Source organism: Pan troglodytes, chromosome 2 (assembly GCF_028858775.2).
Source record: "Pan troglodytes isolate AG18354 chromosome 2, NHGRI_mPanTro3-v2.0_pri, whole genome shotgun sequence".
NCBI classification, from domain to species: domain Eukaryota; kingdom Metazoa; phylum Chordata; class Mammalia; order Primates; family Hominidae; genus Pan; species Pan troglodytes.
This window is the reverse complement of record NC_086015.1, coordinates 153,798,155-153,825,695: the sequence shown is the minus strand read 5'-3', so window position 1 is coordinate 153,825,695 and position 27,541 is coordinate 153,798,155. Positions and strand designations below refer to the sequence as shown.

Below are 27,541 nucleotides of genomic sequence, written 5' to 3'. Positions count from 1 at the left end.
TCAGCTTAATCAAAGTTTATTTTCACAATGCTACAGAGGTAAGTCCCCAAACTTTACAATCCTCATTTGATTCTCTCAAAAAGATCTCTTTTTTTAAAAAAAGGCTTTAGAATACCACACCATGTTTAAAATCCTGTAAGCTATTTTTGAAATCTAAATTAAATTCTGACAATGATAAAATGTTTGCCAGCCAATCAAAGTCCCAAACTAATTAACATTCAAAGTAAAAAAGAATCATCATTGGGATCTCATTATATTTTGATAGCTGTAAAGGCTGATTGACTCCTGTCATTAATAGTGTTAGTGTCATAAGCAAATAATATCACTTATATTCTAGAAAAGGAAATAAGCATATTTGTCTTGCACATCTTATACACTGAGGTATAAAACCATGTTTTACCAACTTTTTTTATTAATGTACCAAATAATTTCTTCCACAATGGCAACTGTGGTAAAAACCCCCATAGCATTAGCCAACCTGCTGGCATGTTCTATGGTCTTCTAATTAATATAGTGCACAGACATTTATAAACTACACAGCCACAGTAATTTACAAGTAACTAATAAATATTGAAATGCTGGGAATATAACAAAACTACATTCTAAATAGTTTACTTTCCCTTTTTCCTTATATTATTACTTTTATATTCATTCTTCCCACTCATTTTTTTCACTAGACTCTATTAAATTCAAGATTTAAATATGGCTAAGCATAAGACAAAAGAGATGAGCGTCAACAACACAGCTGAATTTTATCAGTGTCTAAGCCACTTAAAGCTGTTCTCCAAAAGATAAGTTATTCAACCCAAGGCAAACAGAGAAAGTTGGAATTGAATCCTAGGTTCTTTATATTTTTAACTGTCAGGTCCACAGGAACATCCAAGGCTCAAGTTTTGAATGATTACATGTCACGAAGTTAACTATGGCACTAGTGGAATGTCGATTACTGAAGATGAACCCCTAGACACATTCAGCAAGACATTCAACTTGCAGAAGGCAGGGAATTTGGAGTGGTACACAATCAGATAACAAGGTTTCAAGCTCTAGTCAAAGACAAGATGATATTATACCTAAATAACAATTTCTAAGGAACTTGAATAACGATCTCTAAGGACTCCTGTCACTATATGAAGAACTTAAGTTTATGACTCCACACTCTTAATTAAAAGGACAGCCACTTAATCAATTTTCTGCAGTGAATTATTAGACTAACTTCCTAGCATCTGGAGATTACAGTATGTTCCACCTTGAAGCTATCACAATCAAGACCATTACCTGACATGCATTCAACAAATATTCGATGACAAACAAAGTATAAGGTTAATTGTTACAGAAAGTTAGGTCTTCTAACACCTAAGTGTTAAGTGGACTCAATGTTGAACCTTTTTGAGTGCCAACATGACACTCAAAGGAAATGCTCATGGAACATTTCAGATTTCAGATTTGGGATGCCCAACTGGTAAGTATAATGCAAATATTCCAAACTTTGAAAAAAATTATGAAATCTGAAATACTTCTTGTCCCAAGCATTTTTGGAAAAGGGATACTCAACCTGTACCTTATAACTTTTTCCTAAATCACTTTTGGCTCTACCACTTCTATTCCTATATGGAAGCTGAAGTATGTTATTACTGCTGTTACATGACTACTCTTCTACATTCTGGTTCTATTTCTGCTAAATTATTCTTACAGTTTTTATCAACTTAAGTTTTTTTAAAAACTGCCTTTTTAGAACTCTGAAACAGTATTTAAAAATTAAATTTAAAAAATTTTAAGTTTTGTTCATCATATACAATAAAATTCTGATATACGATGTTAGACAAATTATTAGGTAATTTCTGTTCACCTAGTATCAATGCTATAAAGAGGTTCAAGTGAACTTTCTTTAGTGAGATGAGTTTCAATGATCCTAAAGATGGTAAATGAACGATTATTTGTGTATCTAAAGTGTGTACTCTTAAGAAATTATCCATAAATCAAAAACAAAAATTTAAGCAATTGTTAAATATAATGTTAACAGGTACATTGAGCAATAAATTGAAACTTTTAAATTTAACTCATATCTGCTTAGTTTTTTATTTAGTTAAGTATAAAGGCCCAGTTAATTAATCAATTCATTAGATTGGTCAAGGCATGACACTTTAACTACACAACAGGATTTAAAAAGCAGTTGGTTTTTTTAGTAGTTCTCTGGTAATCACACGCACATACACACATACACAAAAATTTGTAGAGTACTCTGAATATAGGATTTCCCCCATAATCTTGCATCTGCTATATTTTGTAAACTGTATAAACTGGACATGGCCAAATTAGAGATGTCTGATAAACTCTTATAAAGTATTTGGGAACTTCAACTGGATTCCCAAAGGATCAATTTTAAACTATAAAAAACAAATATTCATATAAAAGCACAACAGATTTAACAGACATCTTTGGAAAAAAAATCAAATTGTAACTCAATTTTCTACTTTTTCAAATATGACTAAGAAAAAAAGTTACAAGTAGTAATGTTTACCTTAAAAAAAAAAAACACACACACATTAACTGGGTGATTTTGCGGGAGGTGGGGAAAGCTATACAGTATTATTGCACTCCATGAATGTGCAGAATTCCAAAATATGCCAGCACTGAAACACTATCTTGCATTGAGGTTTTCCAAGAGGTACAACGAGCCTGCCAAGAAAGCATCTGGTCTGTACTAACAGCTTGCTGTCTTCAGTACAGGCCTTCATAATGTCAGTCACGCTGCTCTTGAAATGATCCCTTAATGCCTGAAAGATATACAGAAAAAAGAATATTTTATTGCAAAAATCACTCATAAAAACTCTTTAGAAAGTGAATTCATTGATCACAAAGAAAAAGTTAACTAATACCTCTCTGTGTTCACACATTTGCCTATAAATTTTTTATCTTGAGTATGTTCAAAGAATTTGCATACTCCCAGGAACTAATTACTTGAAGGTAAGGACAGGAAGTATACACACCTCTAGCATAATATATCAACTCTGGCCATTAGGAATTTAGAGTAAAGAAAATAAGGTTACAGACCCAATCATTAAGCCTTGAAGATAAAATTACTAACAACCTGACTTTATTTTGGCAGGGCCGAACTCTCTTCATACACTTCAACATTTTAATGAAGAATACATCCCTCTGTTTAATCTTAAATTGGAAACTCAAGTGATAATACATGTAATATTTACTAACTTGCTGAGTCATAAGAATCAACAGAAACCTATACATTAGCTATATTTTAAACAACTTACAAAAGAGTTTTCAGTGCTGATAGGTGGTGCTATGATCGATGGTGTGGGATTGAATCCATATGCACATTGAGCTTCATTTCATTGTCAAGAATTTGAACAAGTTGTTGCATGGATGGAAGGTGACCAGATTCCAGCTTAGACCACACAGGTACATCTATAAAAATAAATGGCACCGCCCCCCAAAAAATTAAAGATGATTTTATAATATGCATTCATCCCACTAATATTTATCATCTATGTACACAACTGGGATACAAAAGTAGGCAAAAAAGTACACTGCTTGCTCTCAGGGACTTTACATTCCAGTAGGGGAAATGTCAAAAGAACTACACAAATGGCTACAAAATTACAATTGTGTACTTAGAACTAAAACTAAAAGGCACTACTGTACTAGGAGGGACATATACACAAGGCTCTCCCTGTCTAGTCAGAGAAATAGTATCATTTAAATTGAGATCTAAAAGATAAAGAAAAATTACCAAGACAGAGTGGGGATTCATGAGAGTAGAAAACCTTTGAGGGAGAGAACAGAAATGTAAAGACCAGAAAGTAGCTTGGCACGTGAAAATAAGAGAAAATCAGCATAGCTGAGGGAAATATAGAAGAGGAGTGATATAAGGGAGGATGGGAAGGTGGAAAGGATTAGACTGGGGTCAATAAACTGTAAAGGGACAGAAAGTAAACATTTTGGGCTAGGGAAGATACATAGTCTCTGCCACAGCTATTCAACTCTTGTAGCCTAAATGCAGCTGTAACAATACACAAACAAATGGACATGGTTGTGTTCTAATAAAGCTTTACTTACAAAACAAGCAGCAGAGGATATGGTCCATAGGACCACAGCTTGCTAACCACTGAACTAGATCATGCAGAGCCTTTTGGCCAGATTAAATGTTCTGGGCTTTATCTTGAGAACAAAGTCAAGTCATTTAATGAATTGGGAACACTCAAGCAGCAAGATAAAATTTGCATTAAAAAAGTTATTGTTTAGGCTGGGCGAGGTGGCTCACGCCTGTAATTCCAGCACTTTGGGAGGCGGAGGCGGGCGGATCACAAGGTCAGGAGATCAAGACCATCCTGGCTAACAGGGTGAAACTCCGTCTCTACTAAAAATACAAAAAATTAGCCAGGCGTGGTGGCAGGCGCCTGTAGTCCCAGCTACGCAGGAGGCTGAGGCAGGAGAATGGCGTGAACCTGGGAGGCGGAGCTTGCAGTGAATCGAGATCGCGCCACGGCACTCCAGCCTGGGTGACACAGCGAGACTCCGTCTCAAAAAAAAAAAAAAAAAGTTATTGTTTAGAACAGATATTGGTCAATTTTTCTGTAAGAAGGCAGATGGTAAATATTTTACACTTTATGGACCAAGAGATAAAAATCAAGAACATTATGTAGGTACTTATATAATATAAAGATAAATTTCTACAAATTTTTCATTGATGCAAAGCAAAACTTTAGTTATAAGCACAGAAGTTGGAATTTCATATAGTTTCCATGTGTCATAAAACATTAGTTTCTTTTTTTTTTAACCAAAAAGTGTAAAAAACATTATTAGCTCATAGGCCGTATTTGCCAACCCTTGGTTTAGAGAATGCAGAAGAGGGTAACAAGTTAATTGTGTCCTGGACTAGGGTGGTGGCAGTTAAGATGAACAGAAGGTAGATTTTTGAAATTTAGGAGGTGGAACTGAGAAGACTTGGTAATCCATTAAATAGGGGGACTAGGGAAGACGGTGATATTATCGTAGGTTTCTGGCATGGGCAACTGAGTAGACAAATGATGGTATCATTAAATAAATGAGAAATGTCAAAGGAGGAGCAAAAGAGTTTACAGACATTATAGGAAGGAGAAGTAAGCAAGAGTTTATTTTAGAGTAGGTTATGTTTAAGATTCTTCAGCATAGCATTTTAGGAGAGAGATCGAGAGATATACATTCAGGGATCATCATACAGATGTTATTTTAAAGCCATGGGAGTAGATAAAGTTCACAGAGACAATCTGATATAAGAATAGGGCCAACTCCTCAAGGAATTCGAAGGTGTGAAGTTCAAGCAGAGGTAAAGAGATTAAGTTGAGGGAGCAAATTAAAAAAAAAAAAGTTAAAATTTTCTAAATTCTTCTATCTCCTGAATTTTCAATTTCTTTCAAATAAACTTACTTTTATACAAACACTAAAGAAGTTTATCTTATTATAAAAGATAAAAGCTTGATACTCATTATAAATCATTTAAAATCAATCACAAAATGCAAACTATTCAGAACCTACCATTTAAAGTTATCTCAAATGCACCTGTTGACATACACTGGTTCTCAATCATGTTGCTCAAGAAGAAAACCATCATACATGCATAAACCTAAAAGAAAATATAATTAAGCACAACAGGCAAAGTCATTTTTGGTAAATGCTCTTTTTAATCTACTTTAAAAGTTCCCATAAAAACTATTACTGCTATTCCATATGTTCAGATAACATACATAGAGCAAAAGTAAACCAATATTAATTTGCAGCTCCATACATGCTGAAGCACTTATAGATGATATTCATAATGTACACAGAATTTGAGAGATTTCATAATAGTCTTAATAAGTTAAACAAAAGAATACAAGCATAAGAGTTCACTTTACCATTTTTATAATATATGAATTCATAAGAGACTTGTGATGCAAAATTAGTAACTCCATATAATATTCAATACAACCTGTATATGTTTCAAACAAATCATTTTAAGTCAAACTAAGAAAGAAGTAGGTTAGAAAGCATAGGCATATTAAAGTACATTCATTCACCTTTCAAAGGCAAATCTATACTCTCTCCCAAAAGCGGCTAAGTGTTTCTTGTTGGACAGAAAATTTTACTTTAACAAAATCACAGGACTAAAAGTAGGATGCAGTGAGAATGCCAATGCACAGCAAGCTGTTTCAGAAAAATAAATCAAATGTTCACAGCAGATGAGAGAGAGTTTTCCCTACTGCCCCACAGGAGCTAGGTGGGGTTTGTTTTTATAGGAATTACTCTACAATTTGGGAATGTTAAGTCTATTTTCATGGGAACAATACACAAGGAAATGTCATAAAACCTACAGGGTAGAGATATATTTCAATTAGAGATACCACTTGAAGATATTTATATTAAGAAGTCCTGCCTGTTACTGGAAAGAAATGGTTCCCAAAGAAAAAGAAGCACAGCTATGCAGGAGTCTGCTAAAGGTATTCAGCCTAGAATTAAAGGACAAGATCAGATAGAAGACTCCAAAAAGGAAGACTTCATAAAAGGAAGCCTAGAAAAATCTAATCCATGAGAAAAATAAAAATTAGACCCATTTTAGACAGGACAGTAAGCCCTCCAGAAACAATGATTAAAATCATTTTTAATATTAAAATATTAAAATATTTTACTTAAAAGTAAAATAAGTTAAAATCAGAGTAATCTAGAAAGAATGTATGTGGCAACAAGACCCTACAAAAGGAAAAGAGAAACAGCACAAAGTTCTTAAGTATATTTATATTGTTTCTTTCAGGCAATTAGTCAAACAGATCCATAAACAAAAGAGGCAAAGGACAAATAATTTAAAAAGAGAGAGTTTTGATAAGAACAAGTTAATGGGAATCCCCTTTTTAATGTGAATCAACCCACTAATATGACATTAATTCGTTTAAAAGGCCTGCATTATGTATATATTATGTTTTGCTGGATATGGTTTGACCTAAGTAATATAATCAAAATCAGATAACAAATTATTTTGTGCCCAGGTTATACTAAACTAACACCTCCCTATCCCCCCAAAATAAAAAGGTTAAGACCTAATCATTCTTAATATATCAATATGGAAATGAAGGTGAAGGGAGGCTAAGTGACTTCCCCAGAGATAAAACTGGTATAAATTAAAATAATACATGTTAACAGGTGAATCAATAACAAGTATTCAAAATAAGAAAATCTATTAGAATATTTCACTGATAACATAAAAACCTACAGTTACCAAAGCTATTAAGTTACATACCTTATTTTCTTGGCCCCACTGCCAGATGCTAGGAGCTTGCATGCCAAAGAAAGCAAAAGGATCCTTGCCAACAATTATTAAGCCTATTAATACTAGTTTGAAGACTGACAGGAAAGATGCTATGTGTCTATCAAAAGAAAAGAAAGAAAATCATCAGAAGCCACAATTTCCAATCTACTTTAAAATTTAGTAATTCAAGTGTATGTAAAGATTTTCTAGACACCAAATCTAAAAGTTACTTATAGAAAAAGCAATTAAAGTTTATTGTGCAGTTTTAAAACAAAAATGTTTAATATATTTAAAATCACCTGAAAAATTAACCTACAAATTTATACAGAATTGGTCTTTAAAAATACTATTATTTTATGAAATACAGAATTTAATACCACTTTCTATAAAAATTTAGGATTGTTATTCTATTTCCACAATTAAAAATACATATGAAAACACATCTTTAGAAGGGTTGCCATCTCTGAAACGACCCTCTTCCTTCTTACAGAAAAAGCCTTCTATATTGGGTCAAATAAACTTGTTATATATAAAACAGCATTCTCTGTATATTATTATAACCAACTAAGTAATTACAATAACTAAGGATAGCTAATTAAACCAATTCACAAACACTTATAAAGTCAAATACATTGTTTTCCTTTTAAGTTATTAAAATTTCTTACCTATATATTGGTTGAGGGAGGTAATTCTCTCCTTCAATGCGGATGTCTGGGTACCGCTGGCTAATAACCCGCATGTACTCCTCAAACACCCGCCTATAACCTCAGGAAACACTGCAGAAAAATAAGTGTTTCCATTAAGTCATTTAGCATATATCTAGATTTATTTTGTAGTTAGTTAAAGCCTAAAAATTATCAAGATTACAAATTTTTCTCAAAATCAGTCACAAATTCATAATAATTGAACCAGGATGACAAATACATTGAGTTTTTTAAATACATTTCACATATTTCAGTTACCACCCCCTCAAATCCTTCCATTAAGACATTAAACTTTATATATGCCAGTAATGCGGCCTGATTTTTTTAAGTTTTAAAAAAAAAAAGAACATTAAACTTTATAGATTTGGGTTACTGTTGGACAACAGCAAATACCTATTCACATTCAGCATACTTTGAGCTCTCACACAGATTTGGCCTTTTTGGGGGAGTATCAATTACTTGTATAAACAGTGAAATGAAAACAATTCTTATTCATCTGAACTACAGACTTTCAAATTTGGGACACAAGACTTTAAAAACAAAAAACAAACAAAAAAAAAAAATCAAGGCATGAGAGAATGAAACTCTGGTTCTTATTCCCATTCTGCCCTTAACCAGGCAAACTTGTTTGCCCAAGCACAAGAAAAGGAACTTAGAACCCTTTTAACTCTAAAATTTGATACTACTTTGCCAAGGAAAACGAAGACTGGGAACATAATTTTCAATAATATGGACAGAAAATCCTTATAATTACTCTGGAGATTAAAGTCTCTAAAGTCTCTAAGCAACTCACTTTCAGATAGATGTTGCCCCAGCAAAAAAAAAAAAAAAAAAAGGAAATATGCCACCAGAGTGCATATGAGATAAAAAAGAAGATGGTACATTTATATCAACAGAAGAACTTACAAATTCAGGTAATATTGTTAAACACTAAAGTTCACTAAATTCTAAGTTAAGGAACAGATAATATCATAAGGTACCACTTGGTACAGAGGAAGCAGGGTCAGAATTAAGTTACAGTAAAATCTGAGGTGCCAGCTTTGTCAATCAAGGAAAAAAAAAATGATAACCACTACTACCAAGCCAAAGGAACAGCATGGAGTTTCTATCTGACACGGTAAAATGGTAAAAAATGTTAGTAGATCTCAATTTAAGAAAACCTGTGTTTTTTTGGGGGGGTGTGAGGGAACGGTAAGTGAGAAATTCACCAGTCTTTCTTTACAGTGAATATTTCCTTTACATTTAGAATGAATGTCCCTTACAAGTCTAAATATTTCGCAAAGAGATACAAATCTCTATACTTAAGTGAACTTATGAATCTCCAAATACTATCCTTAACATCCACCTAATGTTTTATTATTACCATTGTTGTACTTTTTATTCTTTCTCACTACATGCTGGGCTTTTCTGAGTTCAAATTACTAATTTAATATAATTTCAAATTTACAGAAAAGTTGTAATATTAGTATAAAGATCTTACATAAACACTTCATCTAGATTCATCATATATTAATATTCTGCCACAATTGCTTTCTCTGCAAAAAAATGTATTAATCTTTTCTTTATACCAAAAAAGCAAAGGCAAATATAAAAAAATGTTTAATATTGCTTTTGTTTTACAAAAATAATCTAGATAACCTATAAGCCTAACTACCTTAAAACCAAGAAATGCCACCTGATATCAATGCCCAAGTTTGCACTGGTGTTTACAATGGAGTTGATTATCTAAAATAATTGTATCTTTCTAACTTTTAATGCAGTAATTTGAGAACTAGAGACTTGGTTAGTCAAAACTTGTATTTTATAGATGAACGGGGGAAAAATGAAACCCAGAGAGATAACGTGACTTTTCCGAAGTTATGCATCCAATGTATTATTTCACTCACTCAAATATTTACTGAATGCCTATTTATTACATGGTAAGCACTGTAGTAGGCAGTGAGTATTTAGTGGTAACACAGATACGGTCCTGTCCTCACTGAGTGCCAGGGATGGGACCAGAACACAGTCTTTGTGATTTGGGGTCCTAGGCCCTTTCCACTAGACCCCAAATTTAACAATTAGATGATTCAAGAGCTATCCTTCATATGTCCAGGAAGTAAGTTCCCTTTGTCCACAATGCCACCATCGGGTACCTATACAATTGGCCTCCTGGGTTTTTCCATGATGAAGATATAGAGATTCTTCTGAGAAGACCAAGCTTATGAGCCCCAAGAAGTCCCTTAAGGGAAACCCTAAGAGACTCAACTAGAGATGTGCATATGCGCAGGCTGAACTAACAGTCAGATTCCCCCTATAGTTACCCACTTTTCTGGCTAATGTGTTTAGAAGCATAAATCTACTTGGTTCATCAGGCCCTAAATCTTCAGTTAAGTCTTAGACCTTTGTGTGAAACTCCAAATAGAATTTAGCTAATAATCTGATTCCAAAAAGGACTTTAAAACTGAACTTTCCTTACTTCTGAAAAATAAAGCAGTTTATAAGATAGCCACATCATACTTTTAGACAAGTTTACTTATGCATATTCCTCCTTATATTTGCTTCCAGACTTGTGAAAACCAAGGAACCCTTTTTCCTATATAATTGCTTTCCCTAAAATAATTTTTCTGTTGTGAAGCAGCAATCACTACTGCTAACAGATGTCTTCCAAAATGTAACATACCAAGGTGGACAAATGTTAAAGGTATACATGGTAAAGAGCTAGTAACCATCACCTCTACCATCTCACCCATTTCTTTCAAATTATTCCACTCTTTTTGGGTCAATGAGTTAAAACTGCCTCTCTCAGTACACCTCCAAATAAGTATATGAACACACTAAAAATGCTGCATCAGCTGCCTATCCTTCTGCTCCGGACTAAATGTCCTCAGGAATTAAACCTAACTCCTGAAAAGAAATCTTTCTTTTTTTTGAGACAGTCTCACTCTGTTGCCCAGGCTAGCGTGCAGTGGCGCGATCTCGGCTCACTGCAAACTCCGCCTCCCGCATTCAAGCGATTCACCTGCCTCAGTCTCCTGAATAGCTGGGATTACAGGCGCCCGCCACCGTGCCCAGCTAATTTTTTTTTGTATTTTTAGTAGAGATGGGGTTTCACCATGTTGGCGAGGCTGGTCTCGAATTCCTGACCTCATGATCCACCCGCCTCGGCTTCCCAAAGTGCTGGGATTACAGGCGTGAGCCACCATGCCTAGCCAAAAAGAAATCTTTTTTTTTTTTTTTTTTGAGACGGAGTCTCGCTCTGTCGCCCAGGCTGGAGTGCAGTGGCGCGATCTCGGCTCACTGCAAGCTCCGCCTCCCGGGTTCACGCCATTCTCCTGCCTCAGCTTCCCCAGCAGCTGGGACTACAGGCGCCCATCACCACACCCGGCTAAGAAATCTTAAGTTTAAGTGCTATCACTTTGCAAATCCCTTTCTAGTAACACAGATATACCTTACTATACGGAATCAACTGTTGCAATTGCTTGATTTAAAATATTTTGGAAACAGTACTTTTCTAAAAGAAGATCTTGCTTACATATTAGATGATCTATGCAGAACAGAAAGGAAATTTCGAAAATACAGCAAAATCTCTTGTCCATGCTATTTCAAATTGGTTTTGTGCTTTTTAAAGTCTATCATAGGCTGGGCATCGTGGCTCACATCTGTAATCCCAGCACTTTGGGAGGCTGAGGCAGGAGGTTCACTTGATCCCAGGAGTTCAAGACCAGCCTAGGCAATACAGTGAGACTCCATCTCTACAAAAAAAAGAAAAAATTAGCCAGGTATGGTACCACATATCTGAAGTACCAGCTACTCGGGAGGCTGAGGTGGGAGGATCATTTGAGTCTAAGAAGTCAAGGCTACAGAGAGCCGAGATCACACTACTGCATTCCAGCCTGGATGACAGAGCAGTATGTGTTCAGTGTCCTAATTCATAGTGCCAACTATTCCACTTTCACCTTCTCTATTACATTTGCTGCTAATTGGAGTCAAATGCCTACTTATATCAAACCTAGGCCCATCATAAACCCCAATCTCTCGCATCCTCATTAAAAGACAACATGAACAAGATCTCAGATATTTATTGTTACAAAATAAATACTTGTTTGTGGTTTTCTATTTTCACAATCTCTCCAATTCACTCTCTCGTTTGATTCACAATAGCCATCCACGCATAGCATTGGGTCCCATTTACACAACGAGGCCTAATTCCTTGTCATAGCTGATGTTCCAGAAATACAAACCTGTAACAAGAAGATCCAAACAGAGTTCCTTCTCTAGAAATGAAGAACTGGGATTTTAAAAAGTGACTATCGGCCAGTGCAGTGCTGTAATCCTAGCACTTTGGGAGGCTGAGGCAGGTGGATCACCTGAGGTCAGGAGTTTGAGTGGCCAACATGGTGAAACTCTGTCTCTACTAAAAATATAAAAATTAGCAGGGCATGGTGGCGCGTGCCTGTAGTCCCAGCTACTTGGGAGGCTGAGGCATGAGAATCACTTCAACCCAGGAGGCGGGGGATGCAGTGAGCCAATACCGCACCACTGCACTCCTGCACTCCAGCACTCCAGCCTGGGAGACAGTGAGACTGTCAAAAACCAAACCACACCACACCACACCACACCACACCACACCACACATCACACCACATCACACCACACCACACCACACCACACCAAACCAAACCAGTTGCAAACACTTTGAATGAAGATAAAAAGCGTGCTCAGTTTTTTTTTTTTTTTAAGTTGCATAAACAACACTACACAAGTAGTAGCTTATCAGGTTAAGGAACTATATTATATGAGACCAGGTGATTTCTCTTACAGCTGCAGCACTCTTAGAGCATTACAGTGTCTACCAGTGTAGAAATACACACAAAATGAGCCTAACGTGGCTTCTAAGATGTGGAGGGTCCTGGCTTCTTTATTGGGTTTATTCAAATGTCACCTGAAATCAATCTACAACCAACAGGTAAAAGTACAAGATAAACAGGAAATAAGCAATCCTTCTGCCTCAGTCTCCTCAGTAACTGGTACTATAGGCATGTGCCACCATGCCCAGCTATTTTTAAATTTTTTGTTGAGATGAGATCTCACTATGTTGCCCAGGGTGGTTTCAAACTCCTGGCGTCAAGTGATCCTCCCGCTTCGGCCTCCCAAAGTGCTAGGATTATAGGCATGAGTTACCATGCCTTTCCTCAATTTGTTAAAACAAAAAATTTTTTTTAGCATTTCCATCATTACTAAATAAGAGAAAAGATTTAAGACTAGTTATAAGAAACACAGGTTGGCAAGAGATGAGAAAAAAAGGAACACAGACTGAAACAAATGCACTCTGAATATAATTTTCCTTACATATCCAGCCTGCTTCTCTTAAAACAGTCCTCCAACTCAGCTGTTATTTGCTTTTTCTATTACAACTGGGCTTACCACCACATGCCCATAGCTGCCTTTCAACTATTATAATAATTGGTATGCTGCTTTCTACCTATCCTTCCTCCAATCAGTTCAGCTGCCTGAGTGTAGATTCCATCATAGTATTCACCTGTGTAAAACCATTTCTCACTTTGGCTGGGTGCAGTGGCTTACGCCTGTAATCCCAGCACTTTGGGAGGCCAAGGCAGGAGGTGTATTGCTTGAGCTCAGGAGTTTGAAACCAGCCTGAGTAACACGGTAAAACCTCGTCTCTACAAGAAATACAAAAATTAGCTGGGCATGGTGGCATGCACCTGTAGTCCCAGCTACTTGAAAGTAGACATTCAAATAGCACTTGATTAATATTGACACAGGCCCACTTTATTTAAATGACAATGAATTTCTGACTTTTTAATGACTGCCATTCTAACTGGTGTGAGATGGTATCTCATTGTGGTTTTGATTTGCATTTCTCTGATGGCCAGTGATGGTAAGCATTTTTTCATGAGTTTTTTGGCTGCATAAATGTCTTCTTTTGAGAAGTGTCTGTTCATGTCCTTCGCCCACTTTTTGATGGGGTTGTTTGTTTTTTTCTTGTAAATTTGTTTGAGTTCATTGTAGATTCTGGATATTAGCCCTTTGTCAGATGAGTAGGTTGCAAAAATTTTCTCCCATTTTGTAGGTTGCCTGTTCACTCTGATGGTAGTTTCTTTTGCTGTGCAGAAGCTCTTTAGTTTAATTAGATCCCATTTGTCAATTTTGTCTTTTGTTGCCATTGCTTTTGGTGTTTTAGACATGAAGTCCTTGCCCATGCCTATGTCCTGAATGGTAATGCCTAGGTTTTCTTCTAGGGTTTTTATGGTTTTAGGTCTAACGTTTAAGTCTTTAATCCATCTTGAATTGATTTTTGTATAAGGTGTAAGGAAGGGATCCAGTTTCAGCTTTCTACATATGACTAGCCAGTTTTCCCAGCACCATTTATTAAATAGGGAATCCTTTCCCCATTGCTTGTTTTTCTCAGGTTTGTCAAAGATCAGATAGTTGTAGATATGCGGCATCATTTCTGAGGGCTCTGTTCTGTTCCATTGATCTATATCTCTGTTTTGGTACCAGTACCATGCTGTTTTGGTTACTGTAGCCTTGTAGTATAGTTTGAAGTCAGGTAGTGTGATGCCTCCAGCTTTGTTCTTTTGGCTTAGGATTGACTTGGTGATGCGGGCTCTTTTTTGGTTCCATATGAACTTTAAAGTAGTTTTTTCCAATTCTGTGAAGAAAGTCATTGGTAGCTTGATGGGGATGGCATTGAACCTATAAATTACCTTGGGCAGTATGGCCATTTTCACGATATTTATTCTTCCTACCCATGAGCATGGAATGTTCTTCCATTTGTTTGTATCCTCTTTTATTTCCTTGAGCAGTGGTTTGTAGTTCTCCTTGAAGAGGTCCTTCACATCCCTTGTAAGTTGGATTCCTAGGTATTTTATTCTCTTTGAAGTAATTGTGAATGGGAGTTCACTCATGATTTGGCTCTCTGTTTGTCTGTTGTTGGTGTATAGGAAATCTGAAACAACAGGTGCTGGAGAGGATGTGGAGAAATAGGAACACTTTTACACTGTTGGTGGGACTGTTAACTAGTTCAACCATTGTGGAAGTCAGTGTGGCGATTCCTCAGGGATCTAGAACTAGAAATACCATTTGACCCAGCCATCCCATTACTGGGTATATACCCAAAGGACTATAAATCATGCTGCTATAAAGACACATGCACACGTATGTTTATTGCGGCATTATTCACAATAGCAAAGACTTGGAATCAACCCAAATGTCCAACAATGATAGACTGGAGTAAGAAAATGTGGCACATATACACCATGGAATACTATGCAGCCATAAAAAATGATGCGTTCATGTCCTTTGTAGGGTCATGGATGAAATTGGAAACCATCATTCTCAGTAAACTATCGCAAGAACAAAAAACCAAACACCGCATATTCTCACTCATAGGTGGGAATTGAACAATGAGATCACATGGACACAGGAAGGGGAACATCACACTCTGGGGACCGTTGTGGGGTGGTGGGAGGGGGGATGGATAGCATTGGGAGATATACCTAATGCTAGATGACGAGTTAGTGGGTGCAGTACACCAGCATGGCACATGTATACGTATGTAACTAACCTGCACAGTGTGCACATGTACCCTAAAACTTAAAGTATAATAATAAAAAATAATAAATAAATAAATAAAATGACAATGAATTATAGAATCAATTTTAACAAATGTTTTATAGAAGTATTTATATGGTCTATATAATTTCAATTATTTTCCCACTTCAAGCCCTCTGTGAAACATCTCATAAATTCTAAATAAATAATATCTATTTCTTACAAAAATGATTTTAAAGTTCTTCCATCTTCTTACCTACTGGATTTTTGTTCTCTTACCTCTTTCCTATACCTATCAAGGTTCATCTTAATTACCCTGGCTTCTTTAAATATTCTTCCTAGCTGAACTAACCATGAAAGAGAAACCCCGGATCCTAGTTCTAGCTCTGTCACTAAATAAAAATCTTAGATAAACCTACAAAGTCTACTTTTCGTATTTTCATGTGTAAGATCCTTTCTAGCTCTAAATTCTACACTATTGCCTTCTAAAATCCTCCATTAAAAAAAAAAAAAAAAAACCCACCTCCATTTCTAGTCACATCTGACCTGCTTTTCCAATCAAGAAACCTCAGGTATATTTATTTTGACTAACATTTTAAATCTGACAAGCTAATCTGTAGCTTCTAAGAATTACTAATAGGAAGGATGTGCCTCACTTGAGCTTCCTCTCACTAGTCATCCCCTACCTGCCTCCATTCACAGCTCCTAAGAATCTCCAACAGAATAGCCAGCTAACTTGAATAAAAGTTTTATGTATCTATTTTCTTTGTACTTGTTAGCATTTTCATTTTATAATGTTTATTATAACAGCGTCTATAAGCCCAATTTATCTTTTTCTGGCACTGTGGGGCCACTACTCAAAACTGTTCAATAGCACCTTACCTTCTCTTGATCCCAAAGCCTTGGATTAAAAAAAAAAAAAAACCTAAAATGTACTGTCTCTTGATGAATGTGCTTTCTCCTGCATGTGCTTTCTCCTGTGGCCAGGGTGGCTTCACTACCACTTATCTTTTGCATCTTGTACAAAACCAGTAACATATCTATCTCTACCTGTAACTACTGCCAGTCTTCAAGAGCAGAAGAGCTATCTTGCAAAGATCCTCTCTCCAAAAAACCTGTGAATCAATCAAGTGGCCAACACACCATGTGTTGAGAATCTTAGGGAACCTAATGAGATGAATGCACCCTCATGTTAATTAACCTGAACCTCTCAATCATCTCTGGGTCTTTTTCTCTAAAAAAAAAAAAAAAAAAAAAAGTTCCCATCTTCTGCATAATTTAGTGAAGAGAACGTCCCTAAAGTATTTAACCTTTGCTGCATCAGATTTTACAATTATCTTCCTTTATTCACTTTTGTGCAACTGCAATTTATATCACATAACACTCCACGAAACAAATCAAAAAATGTATTAAGATGTTTGTACTACGTCCACTCATATTTTTTTTCAGAAAACTACCTTAAGACTAGTAAGTTATTACTAGGCAATGCTTTCCACATATAACAAAGAAACATGCTTTAACAGTGATTTAAAATTTTAACAAGTATGTTGTGCTATGTATGGTTTGAATATGTCCTACAAAAAGCATAGGATGAAAATAATCCTAATGCAACACTGTTGGGAGGCAGGGTCTAATGGGAGGTGAGGCTGCAAGTTCAATCACCTGCTTTCGCTTGCCCTCTCTTTGACCTTCCACCATGAGCTGACTCAGCAAGAAGGCCCTCACCAAATGCCAGCACCTTGACAGTGGACTTCCCAGCCTCCAGAACTGAGAAAGAAATTTTTCTTTATAAATTACCTTGTCTGTGATATTCTATTATAGCAACACCAAACTATGACAGTTTTTTATGTCTAATTCTGCTCAAAAATCTTTAAATCTTTCGGACTCTTTCATCTTCAAGAAGGTACAGTAAAAATGTGAATAGTGCCAAGAACTCTAACTTAGATATTGAAAAATAGATAAGCTGGAGTTTGTGTGTGGGGAGGGATTCTGTCTAGTCACAATCTTAATGAGAAATATAAAGTATCTTTTAAAAACTCTGCTTCAGAAACATGACTTTTTGGTTTTAGAAAATATGTCTAATTAAAAGAATAAAAGCTAAAACAAAATGAACTTTGGAAGTTAGTGCAGAATATAACAAAAGTGGCTTTTTAACTATGGGCAAAATAAGAAGATGGATAAAATAGGCTTACCAGCAGTTTCAACTCTTATTTCTGTTCTGACTCACCAACAGGGGAAACATTAAGATTTATCAGATACTTATGTCCTTGAACAAACTAGCTAGCTAGCTATATTCTTATTAAACCCTCAAGACAATCCTGTGAAGTTCTGTCATGCCCACTTTATAAATGAGCAAATAGACTCAGATAGGTTAACTTGTTTTAGTCATATAACTAATAGGTGGCAGATCCAGAATATGAACGAAATTATGTGAGACCACCCAAATTACATGACACCAAAATCTAATTATCCTCAAAGGATATGTCTTAACATTAGAAAGAATGACCAACATTAAAAAATATATATATAGCCGGGCATGGTGGCTCACACCTGTAATCCCAGCACTTTGGGACGCCGAGGAGGGCCAATCACTTAGGGTCAGGAGTTTGAGACCAGCCTGATAAACATGCCGAAACCCTGTCTCTACTAAAAATACAAAAATTAGCTGGGTGCGGTGGCGGGCGCCTGTAATCCCAGCTACTCAGGAGACTGAGGCAGGAGAATAGCTTGAGCCGCGAGGCGGAGGTTACGGTGAGCCAAGATTGCGCCACCGCACTCCAGCCTGGGTGACAGAGCGAGATTCTGTCTCAAAAAAAAAAAAAAGCTGAAGACCCCATGTGACAGTGAGCTGGGTCTCCATTCCAGGAGACGCTCGACTCTGCGTCCCGGCCCTCGGCACTGTCCACTGTTTCGGCGCCAGCAGCAGCAGGCCCAGTTGGTGTTCTGCCATGCAGCTAACTTGGTGTGCAGAGTGAACTGCCGCCGACGGAGCGGCCAGGAGAGTGGGGATTTCTGTCAGCGCCGGTACCCCGGAGCTCGGAGACATGAACGGCTTCACGCCTGGGCAGTGGGGAGGCGGCAGCCGCAGTGGCCGCTGTGGTCGCCAGTGCCTCGTCCGGGAAATCGGGGCTAAGGGGCCGGGCGCAGGGGCGGTCTCAGCGGCTGGGCCCCTGGGGGTGGCCAGGCCGGGCTCCTGGCAACTGTGCAGCCTGCGGAGGATGGTGAGCGGTGCGGTCGGGCAGCAGGCAACGCCAGCTTCAGCAAGAGGATCCAGAAGAGCATATCCCAGAAGGTGAAGATCGAGCTGGATAAGAGCGCAGGCATCTTTACATATGTGATTATCATAAAAACTTAATTCAGAGTATTCGAAACAGAAGAGAAAAGGGAGTGATGATGATGGAGGTGATTCACCTGTTCAAGATTTCGATACCCCAGAGGTTGATTTATACCAATTACAAGTAAATACACTTAGGAGATACAAAAGACACTTAAAGCCACCAACCAGACCAGGACTTAAAGCACAACTTGTTGAGATAGTTGGTTGCCACTTTAGGTCTATTCCAGTGAGTGAAAAAGACACCTTAACATATTTCATCTAATCAGTGAAGAATGACAAGAACAAATCAGATCTCAAGGTTGATAGTGGTGTTCACTAGATGTGGAATTGAGACTAAAAACTTGGATGTTAACACTGTTTACCGCTTTTTCACATGTAGAAATGTTCTTTGTGTATTTTTTCTGCAAAAGATTTTCTGATTTTATTTTCTTTGTTTCTGACTCTAATAATTAGTTGGAAACTCATGTAAAATGAGCTTTCCTAAATTAAAAACTATTTTAAATAAAGGTTATTACTATTAAAAAAGAAAACAAAAACAAATACACACACACACACACACACACACACACACGACTCATGATGCAATAGTACTGTGGCAAGACCATTAAATACAGAGTCAGGAAATCAGCTCTCTCACTGACCAACAAGACAATGGTCAAGTCCATTTACCTGCTTTTGTCACAGTATCCACACCTGTACAATGAGTAGGATGACACCTACAATACACAGGTAGTTCTCAGAGTACTCAAGAGATAAGGCATGTAAAAGTGACACATGTATGTAGGTAGGTTATCACCATTATTAGAAAAATGTTAACAGCATTTGGATACTTTAAATGTTAGTAAAACATTTTTTAGTCTCCTTTCCTGAAAGAGTTCACAATCTAATTTCAGAGAGACAAATACACAGCAAACCCTGGGGAACAATTATAAGGTAATGCAGAAGCAAGCCCAGAAAGCAGTGCACAAATTACAAACACAAATTAAAGAGCAAGAAGAGAAAGAACAATAATTTCACTGGTGTATCTTTCTATCACACTTCTCTTAGGTCATCAATTATGTATATTCTATCCTTTCCTTCTCTCTACCAGCAAAACTGAAAATAATGAAACATGAACCCAGTCTAATAGACTGATTGAAATATTAAGACTGTTTTTGGTTACTAAGATGCAAACTTGAAGAAAAACCAAACACAGTGCCATCCTGAATTTGTAGTGCTGAGATAACCAAATCAAATCAATCATAAGTAGTTCTGCTTAATGACACAACTACTTATCAAATGAACACCTTTGTCAAAATGAAAAGAAAAGGGTACCTTTATACCTAATGAAAAGACTGTCTTGCTTGTGGTACAAATGCTAGGTTTCATAATGCCAAACTATAACAAAATTAGTTAAGCTACCTTCAAAAGTAAGCACTGTAATGTGACAATAGAGACCAATCATAAGTAAAACAGCTGGGTTCCATTTTCATTCACATAACTACTAGGAATCTTTGATATCATTCACTCTGTTCCTCATTTTTTTCTACCAGCCAAAATTATCTTTTAAAACATTAAACTAATGAAATTCTCTAATGTAATGTAATTTTGGTACATAGCCCCTATCAAATTCCTACTCAAATTCTGAAATCACAAAAATAAATCATACCAAACACTGACACTTTAACCAACAACCTAATGACAAAATCTAGGAGAAAATTATGTTAATTATAAGGTAGACAGAAAGGTCAAGATTAAGAAAAATTACCTAAACTCTGCTTCAGGAAAATTCCTATCTGAAAGCTCACAGATCTAAGGCTCATCCCAAAGGGAGAACCAAATAGCTGGTCAACTTCAGTGAAGTAAGATACTATCCATGCTCCCATTCCCAACTTTCTATATCCTGACAGAGGATGTGTTAAAAAGAAAGAAAACACCAAGGCTGGGCAAGGGGGCTCCTGCCTGTAATCTCAACACTTTGGAAGGCTGAGGCAGGACTGCTTGAGCCCAGGAGTTCAAGACCAGCTTTGCCAACTTGGTGAAACCTCCTCTCTACAAAAAAATACAAAAATTGGCCAGGCATGTAGTGCGCGCCTGTAATCTCAGCTACTTGGGAGGCTGAGGTGGGAGAATGACTTGAGCCTCGGCAGTCGAGGCTACAGTGAGCAATGACTGCACCACTGCACTCCAGCCTGGGTGACAGAGTGAGACCCAGTCTCAAAAAAAGAAAAAGAAAACATCAACAGAATAAGTAGCAAGGGTGTGTCAGTTTCAGGGCAGCAGGAAAAGGACTAGCAGTAGCACAGAGAATTCTGGAAGTTTATAGTCCCACCTGTAGAGGCACGGAGGCCAGGCCAAAAAGTTACTGATGGCGCAGTGTATTCAAAACTTAAGTTTTACCCTCAACAACTTAAACAAAGGAACATACCTCAAAATAGTAAGAGCCATCTCTGACAAACCCATAACCAATATCATACTGAATGGGCAAAAGTTGAAAGCATTCCCCCTAAGAACTGGAACAAAACAAGGATGTCTACTCTCACCACTCCTATTCAACATAATACTAGAAGTCCTAGGCAGAACAATCAGGCGAGAGAAAGAAACTGTACTAATCAAAATTTAGGGGTTATCTTGGTATTTCTAAATAATATATTCAACGCAATTGTCCAGCATTTGCCTTAATGGCAAACTGTTAGGAAATTATGTTTCAATTTTTTGTAAAAGGATATAAAACCTTTAAGATCATTCAGTCATGTTTACCTATATCTAAAAGCTTTGAACTAAGTACTTAATTCATTATTAAGTGGAAACAACTATTATGTGCAAGGTGTTCAATTACATGCTACAGCTATTTTTTTAATGGTAACACTCTACTACTACTAACCTGCTATCTACACCAACTTCTTGCTACTCCTTTATTTCATTGATACCAATAAGCGTACTTTTCCATATTTAGCATCTCTACTTTTCCTTTCTTTAAAATTAGAGACAAAGTCTCGCTATGTTGCCCAGGCTGGTCTTGAACTCCTGGCCTCAAGCAATCCTCCCACCTCAGCCTCCTGAGTAGCTGGAATTTACAGGTGTAAGCCACTAAACGTGGCTATATGTAGCATCTCTATAAATTAAAAAAAAACAACAAACAAAAAAAGCCACAGGATTTATCTTATAATCATTAGTGTGTCCGTTTAAATGGCAGTATTTTTTTCTTCTAAATGGCATATAAAATCATGGTACATCTTACAATCCATTATGTATTTTAGGTTTGATGTAATAAAGTAACTGTTAATTTAAGTTTCTTAGTTCCAGTTATCATGGCTATTTTGGAGATAAAAATTTCTTTGTGGGGGTTTTCCCCTGGCTACTATGTCCTTAGTCTTCAAAAATCAGGATTCCTTCCCTCCCACCAAAAACATTCATAATACTTGTTTATTTTAATTATCATTCCAGTGAATGGTATAGCATCACCACAGAACTCAGGAATCATCTTTGACATCTCTCACTTCATGCTACCTCTCTTTCCCCACAAACATACAATTCATCATTAAGAGCTGTTAAATTTACCACATAAAGATTTCTCAAATACATCTCTTTCTATTTCTACCACCTCCTTACTTTTCCAAGTTCCATTATCTCTTGCCTGGACAACTCCAAAAGCCGCCCTAAATGGTTTCCCATCAATTCTTTGTCTCCTGGAATGTCTTTTCCACAAGGAAACCAAACGGTCTTTGTTAAGCATGGCCTGCCAGACCCTCAAGCTCTTAACGGCACCTTCTTTTAGGTCTCTGAGGTCAGTAGGCTTAGGCTTCTCTGGTAAAACTGTGGTCTTTCCTACTATAAGTACACTGAACATGTTATTCCCATTGCCTGGAAAGTTCTCGCCAAATAAATCTTATCCTTCGAATCTCAGTTCAAAGTTCATTTCCTCATGGAAACCTTCCCTGATCCCGACTAGGCATCTCTCATACCACCACATAATCTTTCTTCACAGCACTTAACACCAATTGAATTTTATCTGTGTGGTCAGTCCATGGATTAATGTCTGCATCTGCTCTTGCCTGTGAAGTCCACGAGAGCACTGAATTGAATTCTCCGCAGGAAGCAAAGTGCCTGCACAGAGTAAGTGCTCCAATATCTGTTGAATATGCAAATATCAAGTCTACAGTAACCAACATGATCTCTGTAACTCACAATTTCTCCAATTCAGCATTTTACTACTAATCTTGATGAGTATCAACATCCAAATCAACCTTAGGTCTTTATTTTCTTGCTGTCATACTATGAAAGCCAAGGCTGAGTAGTTGTAAATTTAAATAAAAATCTGTTTTGGTACAGTTGTTTCATTTACCTCTTAAAACTACATTTAGAAGTTGGCTGTCCTAAAATTACAGCAGTAGATTCTCAAACTAACAAAACTTTGAAAATCCCGCCATATTCTACTTATGTTTTGAAATCTCAATTTCATTTAATCTACTATTCTCAGCAATTCAGTTGTCAAATGTTCAAGTAAATATTAACTGTAAAGGGTTGTAGCCAATAATCTCTTTAAATTGCAACTAATTAAATGCTGTAGATCTGATTACATGTTAAATCGCATATACGGAGAAAGTATGTATGACAAACATCATGCCTAAGAGTAACTATCAATACAAATTTATAAAAATCAATAAAAGGAAAACACAAAAAGGGAATTTCAGCCGGGGGCAGTGGCTCAAACCTGTAATCCTAGCACTTTGGGACGCCAAGGTGGGTAGGTCACTTTGAGGTCAGGAGTTCAAAATCAGCCTGGCCAACATGGTGAAACCCCGTCTCTACTAAAAATACAAAAATTAGCCAGGCGTGGTGGTGCACACCTGCAGTCCCAGCTACTCAGGAGGCTGAGGCATGAGAATCTCTTGAGCCCAGGAGGCAGAGGTTGCAGTGAGCTGAGATCACACCACTGCACTCCAGCTTGGGCAACAAAGCAACACTGTCTCAAAAACAATGGAATATTAAGCTCTGATTAGAGAACTTCCTTTTTCTATGTTAAGTGTTAAACGTCCAAATAAGCAGAATAAATTTTTTTCCAAGTATGAAGCCAATATAATCAAAAGTATCTAATTATATTGCTCAATCAACATAATAAACCACAGACTCAGATACACAAGTAATACTGTGCCAGTCTGGTAGGCTTCTTGAGATGGTCACATCTTTAGCATGCTTAATTCCTGGCATACAGCAGGTATCACACACAGCCTGGGCAACAAGGCAAGACCAGGTCTCTACAAAAAATATGAAAATTAGCCAGGCGTGGTGGTGCGCGTCTGCAGTCCCAGCTACTTGGGAGGCTGTGGTGGGAGGATTATCGGAGCTCAGGAAGTCAAGGCTCCGTGATCATGCCATTGCACTCCAAACTGGGTGACACAGCGGGACTCTGTCTCAGCAAAAAAAAAAAAGGAAGAAAGGAAAAAAAAAAAAACGAGAATAGGAAACTCTGTCTTAAGCTACTCTACAAGCTTGATCTCTCAGCACTATGTTGCTATTGTGTTGACTAACAATTGCAAAAGTGGTACAATTACCAGGTGATATATTGAGGTATAGTTATTTTTGATAAAATACTCATGATCAATATAAGGGGAAAAAGTCAGTGGAAATGAAGGTAAAATAGTTCTCTTTTGATTGTTAGCAGTGGTAATTAATGAAAAACTGCATTTTATAATACTGACTTCAAATGGAATTTTAAAATTCTCATGTTTATCCTCAAATGTATTAGCTTCCTGTCCTTTCTCAAACAAACTTGCAAATTAATGTCCACAAGATTCTAGCAAAACCAGAAACCCAATATTCACTTTACCATAAACAGATTAATCTCTGGGGGGAAAAGCAACAAACAACAAGCTAAGTTGATCTGTATTTGGTGGGTCTTATTAATAACGTTATTTCCCATCTACAGATTAAACAAAAAATTATCTCCGGTGGATAGTGTCAGAAAAATAAAAATAAAAATAATTTTTTAAATGGAAGCATTTTTGTTATATAACATGCTCAGAGTGACTGTAAAAGAAAATTATTAGACTTTTGGGACAGGTCTGTACTTAAAAACAAAGAAAAACAAAGTATCAAAAGTTTAACTGAAGTACTTACTACTTTTTTTAAAGTTTAATTTGAAGGACTGAATGCCCTTCACTACGTTTGTTTACACATTTTGAAAACCTTGCTATGAACAGCCTTGGTGGAAGATACACCTGGTAAATTATTGTGACAAGTGTTCCAAAAAAAGCAAAAGTAAAAGGGGTATTTTGGAAAAGCAAAAATACAACCAAGAGATAAAAGTAGGATACAGAAAAATTATATAATTTGAAAACTTCAATTTTTTAACACTTAAGTCCGTAAGTATCACAACCCTTAACAATCTTTAGGTTAGTAAAATGATTACCACCTTCTAATTTAAAAATTAAGGAAAAAAGTTAATGGATAAACCATTCTCCTATTTGCAGTATTACATGGAAGATGATATATTCCAGAAACATAGTACATTGTACAGGGAGGTTTTTTTTTTTTTTTGAGACGGAGTTTCGCTCTTGTTGCCCAGGCTGGAGTGCAATGGCGCGTTCTCGGCTCACCGCAACCTCCGCTTCCCGGGTTCAAGCGATTCTCCTGCCTCAGCCTCCCAAGTAGTTGGGATTACAGGCATGCGCCACCACGCCAGGCTAATTTTTGTATTTTTAGTAGAGATGGGGGTTTCCCCATGTTGGTCAGGCTGGTCTCGAACTCCCGACCTCGGGTGATCCGCTAGCCTCGGCCTCCAAAGTGCTGGGATTACAGGCGTGAGCCAGCGAGCCCAGCCTTGTTTGTTTTTAATCAGGAGAAATTGCAATGTTTTAGTTTTCACTCAAAAAAATAAAGTCTCACCATCTTATTTTCTAACTCAAACATCACCTTAAGCCGATTTTTAAAAATTATTTTAAAGATTTGCTTGGTCTTCAGTGAGTAAGTAAAAAGCTAGTTGGAGAAGTAGAAAATCAAAACTTTAATATACGAATACATGAAGTTCTTAAAAGAAGGTTTTAAATGAATGATGTCCAACACCAACATTCCAATGTATCAGGACTCTGATGATTTACTAATCTGGCTATACTGGGATGGTCAGTTTATCCTGAGAAAATGTCATCTTTGGAGGTGTAAGATTCTCATTTCTATAATTTTACAATTTTGGTGTTTTTTCCCCCATCTTCAGGGCCTTTCAATCCCCACCTGCAACCCCACTTACCGTATAAAATGCATCATTGCCCTGCTTCTAACAATTAGGTTAAAAACAAAATCATTTAAAGAACACTGTCGAAAACTGCCAAGATCTGCTGCATACACAAGACAACTGAAAGGTAGAAAGAGATGCCAGAGCAGGCAACTCCTGGGAGGCAGGTGAGGAGGGAATGCGAGCGAACTGTCAATGTTTAGAAGAACAACGTGCTCCTTTCCTGACACTTTGGAAATGGCAAACAGAACCAGCATCCCCAGACCTTCCTTCCACCCCCTCCAGCTGTCAGACGCCCCATTCGCAAACTCAACAGTCCCCCCAGCAAGTCCAGGAGAAAAACGGCGTCTGTCACTCCCGGATCCTCTCCAATGACCCGAATTAACCTTCATCTAGCCAGGCAGCGAAGCCGCCCGGCATTACCCCGGAAAAGAGGGCAGAAAAAGTGAACTGACAAACGGTTGGCGCTCCTCCGCCGACGCGGCGCCTACTCATCCCCATCTCCGCAGGCAGCCGGGGTGGCTATGGCGTGACGCCGCCAACCAGTCCTCCGTACTAACAGGTGTCCCCCAGTCTTCGCCTTTCAGCGTTTAACCTTCTCGCGCCCTCCTTCCCCATTCCCACTGTTCTAGGAGGCAAAAAACAAGTGAGCAGTTATACCTGGAAAAGGAGGGCGGCCTGACCGCGCTAAGAAGGGCCCGCGAGAAGGCTGGCTGTGGAAGGGCGCCGGCACAGTTCTACGAGGCCAGCGAAGATGCGGCCATTTAGGCCGCGAAGCCGGGGCCTCGCGTAGCCAATGGCGCCCGGCAGAGGCGCGGCGGGGTGGCCGGGGCCCAGTGCACATACTCACCAAATCTGGAACTTGAGCAGCGGCCCCGTGGCGTACTGCATCTTTAATCTCTTGCTGGGCACGCCGCCCAGATTGGCCGAGGCCTCGCTCCGGACCATCGCAGACGCCGCCACTAGGAGAAGCAGCAGAAGCCTCATCTTAAATGAGCCAGCCGCTTCGGCCGCCCTCAGACAGACTGCAGCCAGCCCAAAGCCCAGGAGCGAGCTGCTCCCCACTGCGCAGGCGCGATCAGCCAAGGTCGGGGGAGGGGAGCAGTAATGCGCCTGCGCGGCCCGGCGCCCGCGCACACTCCTGGAGTGAAGAGCCGACTTGTTTCACTGTCCTGACTCACCACCATCTTGGTAGTGTGCAAGACTCTGGGACCGCATGAGAAAGGCAGAAAGGGAGCAAAGGAGCTGGTGGGGTGTCACAGGGCCTATGTATGAGGCAGATGTGAGTTCTGCATCCAGTTTTGCAATTTATCCATTTACCTGCCTGAGACTTGGAAACACCTACTTGATAGCCCTGATTCAAGTGTTGGCGGATGGAAGGGAGGAGACTCCTGACCCTCAGAATGGTAATGCTGAAATTTTTTGGGTGCCCTGTTATGGCCTTTTCTTTGATCTTA

General features: G+C 37.9%; 1 protein-coding gene and 1 pseudogene across 2 annotated transcripts; one reads left to right on the top strand and one right to left on the bottom strand.

Annotated features, from left to right (window-relative positions):
• SELENOT (selenoprotein T) lies at window positions 1-27,172 on the bottom strand. Of its 2 annotated transcripts, XR_010155841.1 has the most exons (7): window positions 26,935-27,172; window positions 7,942-8,052; window positions 7,268-7,394; window positions 5,533-5,620; window positions 4,464-4,537; window positions 3,270-3,423; window positions 1-2,774 (listed from the first exon to the last, which is right to left on the bottom strand). XR_010155841.1 is itself a non-coding variant. In XM_016942156.4 (6 exons), exons 1-5 carry the CDS (start codon window positions 27,069-27,071, stop codon window positions 3,299-3,301), a joined length of 588 nt encoding a protein of 195 aa, XP_016797645.1. In that variant the 5' UTR covers window positions 27,072-27,172; the 3' UTR covers window positions 1-2,774; window positions 3,270-3,298. The 2 variants fall into 2 exon arrangements, 1 of the variants encoding a protein (XP_016797645.1); XM_016942156.4 differs by lacking the exon at window positions 4,464-4,537.
• On the top strand, window positions 18,582-19,193 carry LOC129143545 (histone deacetylase complex subunit SAP30-like; annotated as a pseudogene).
• Window positions 27,173-27,541: the final 369 nt, after the last annotated feature.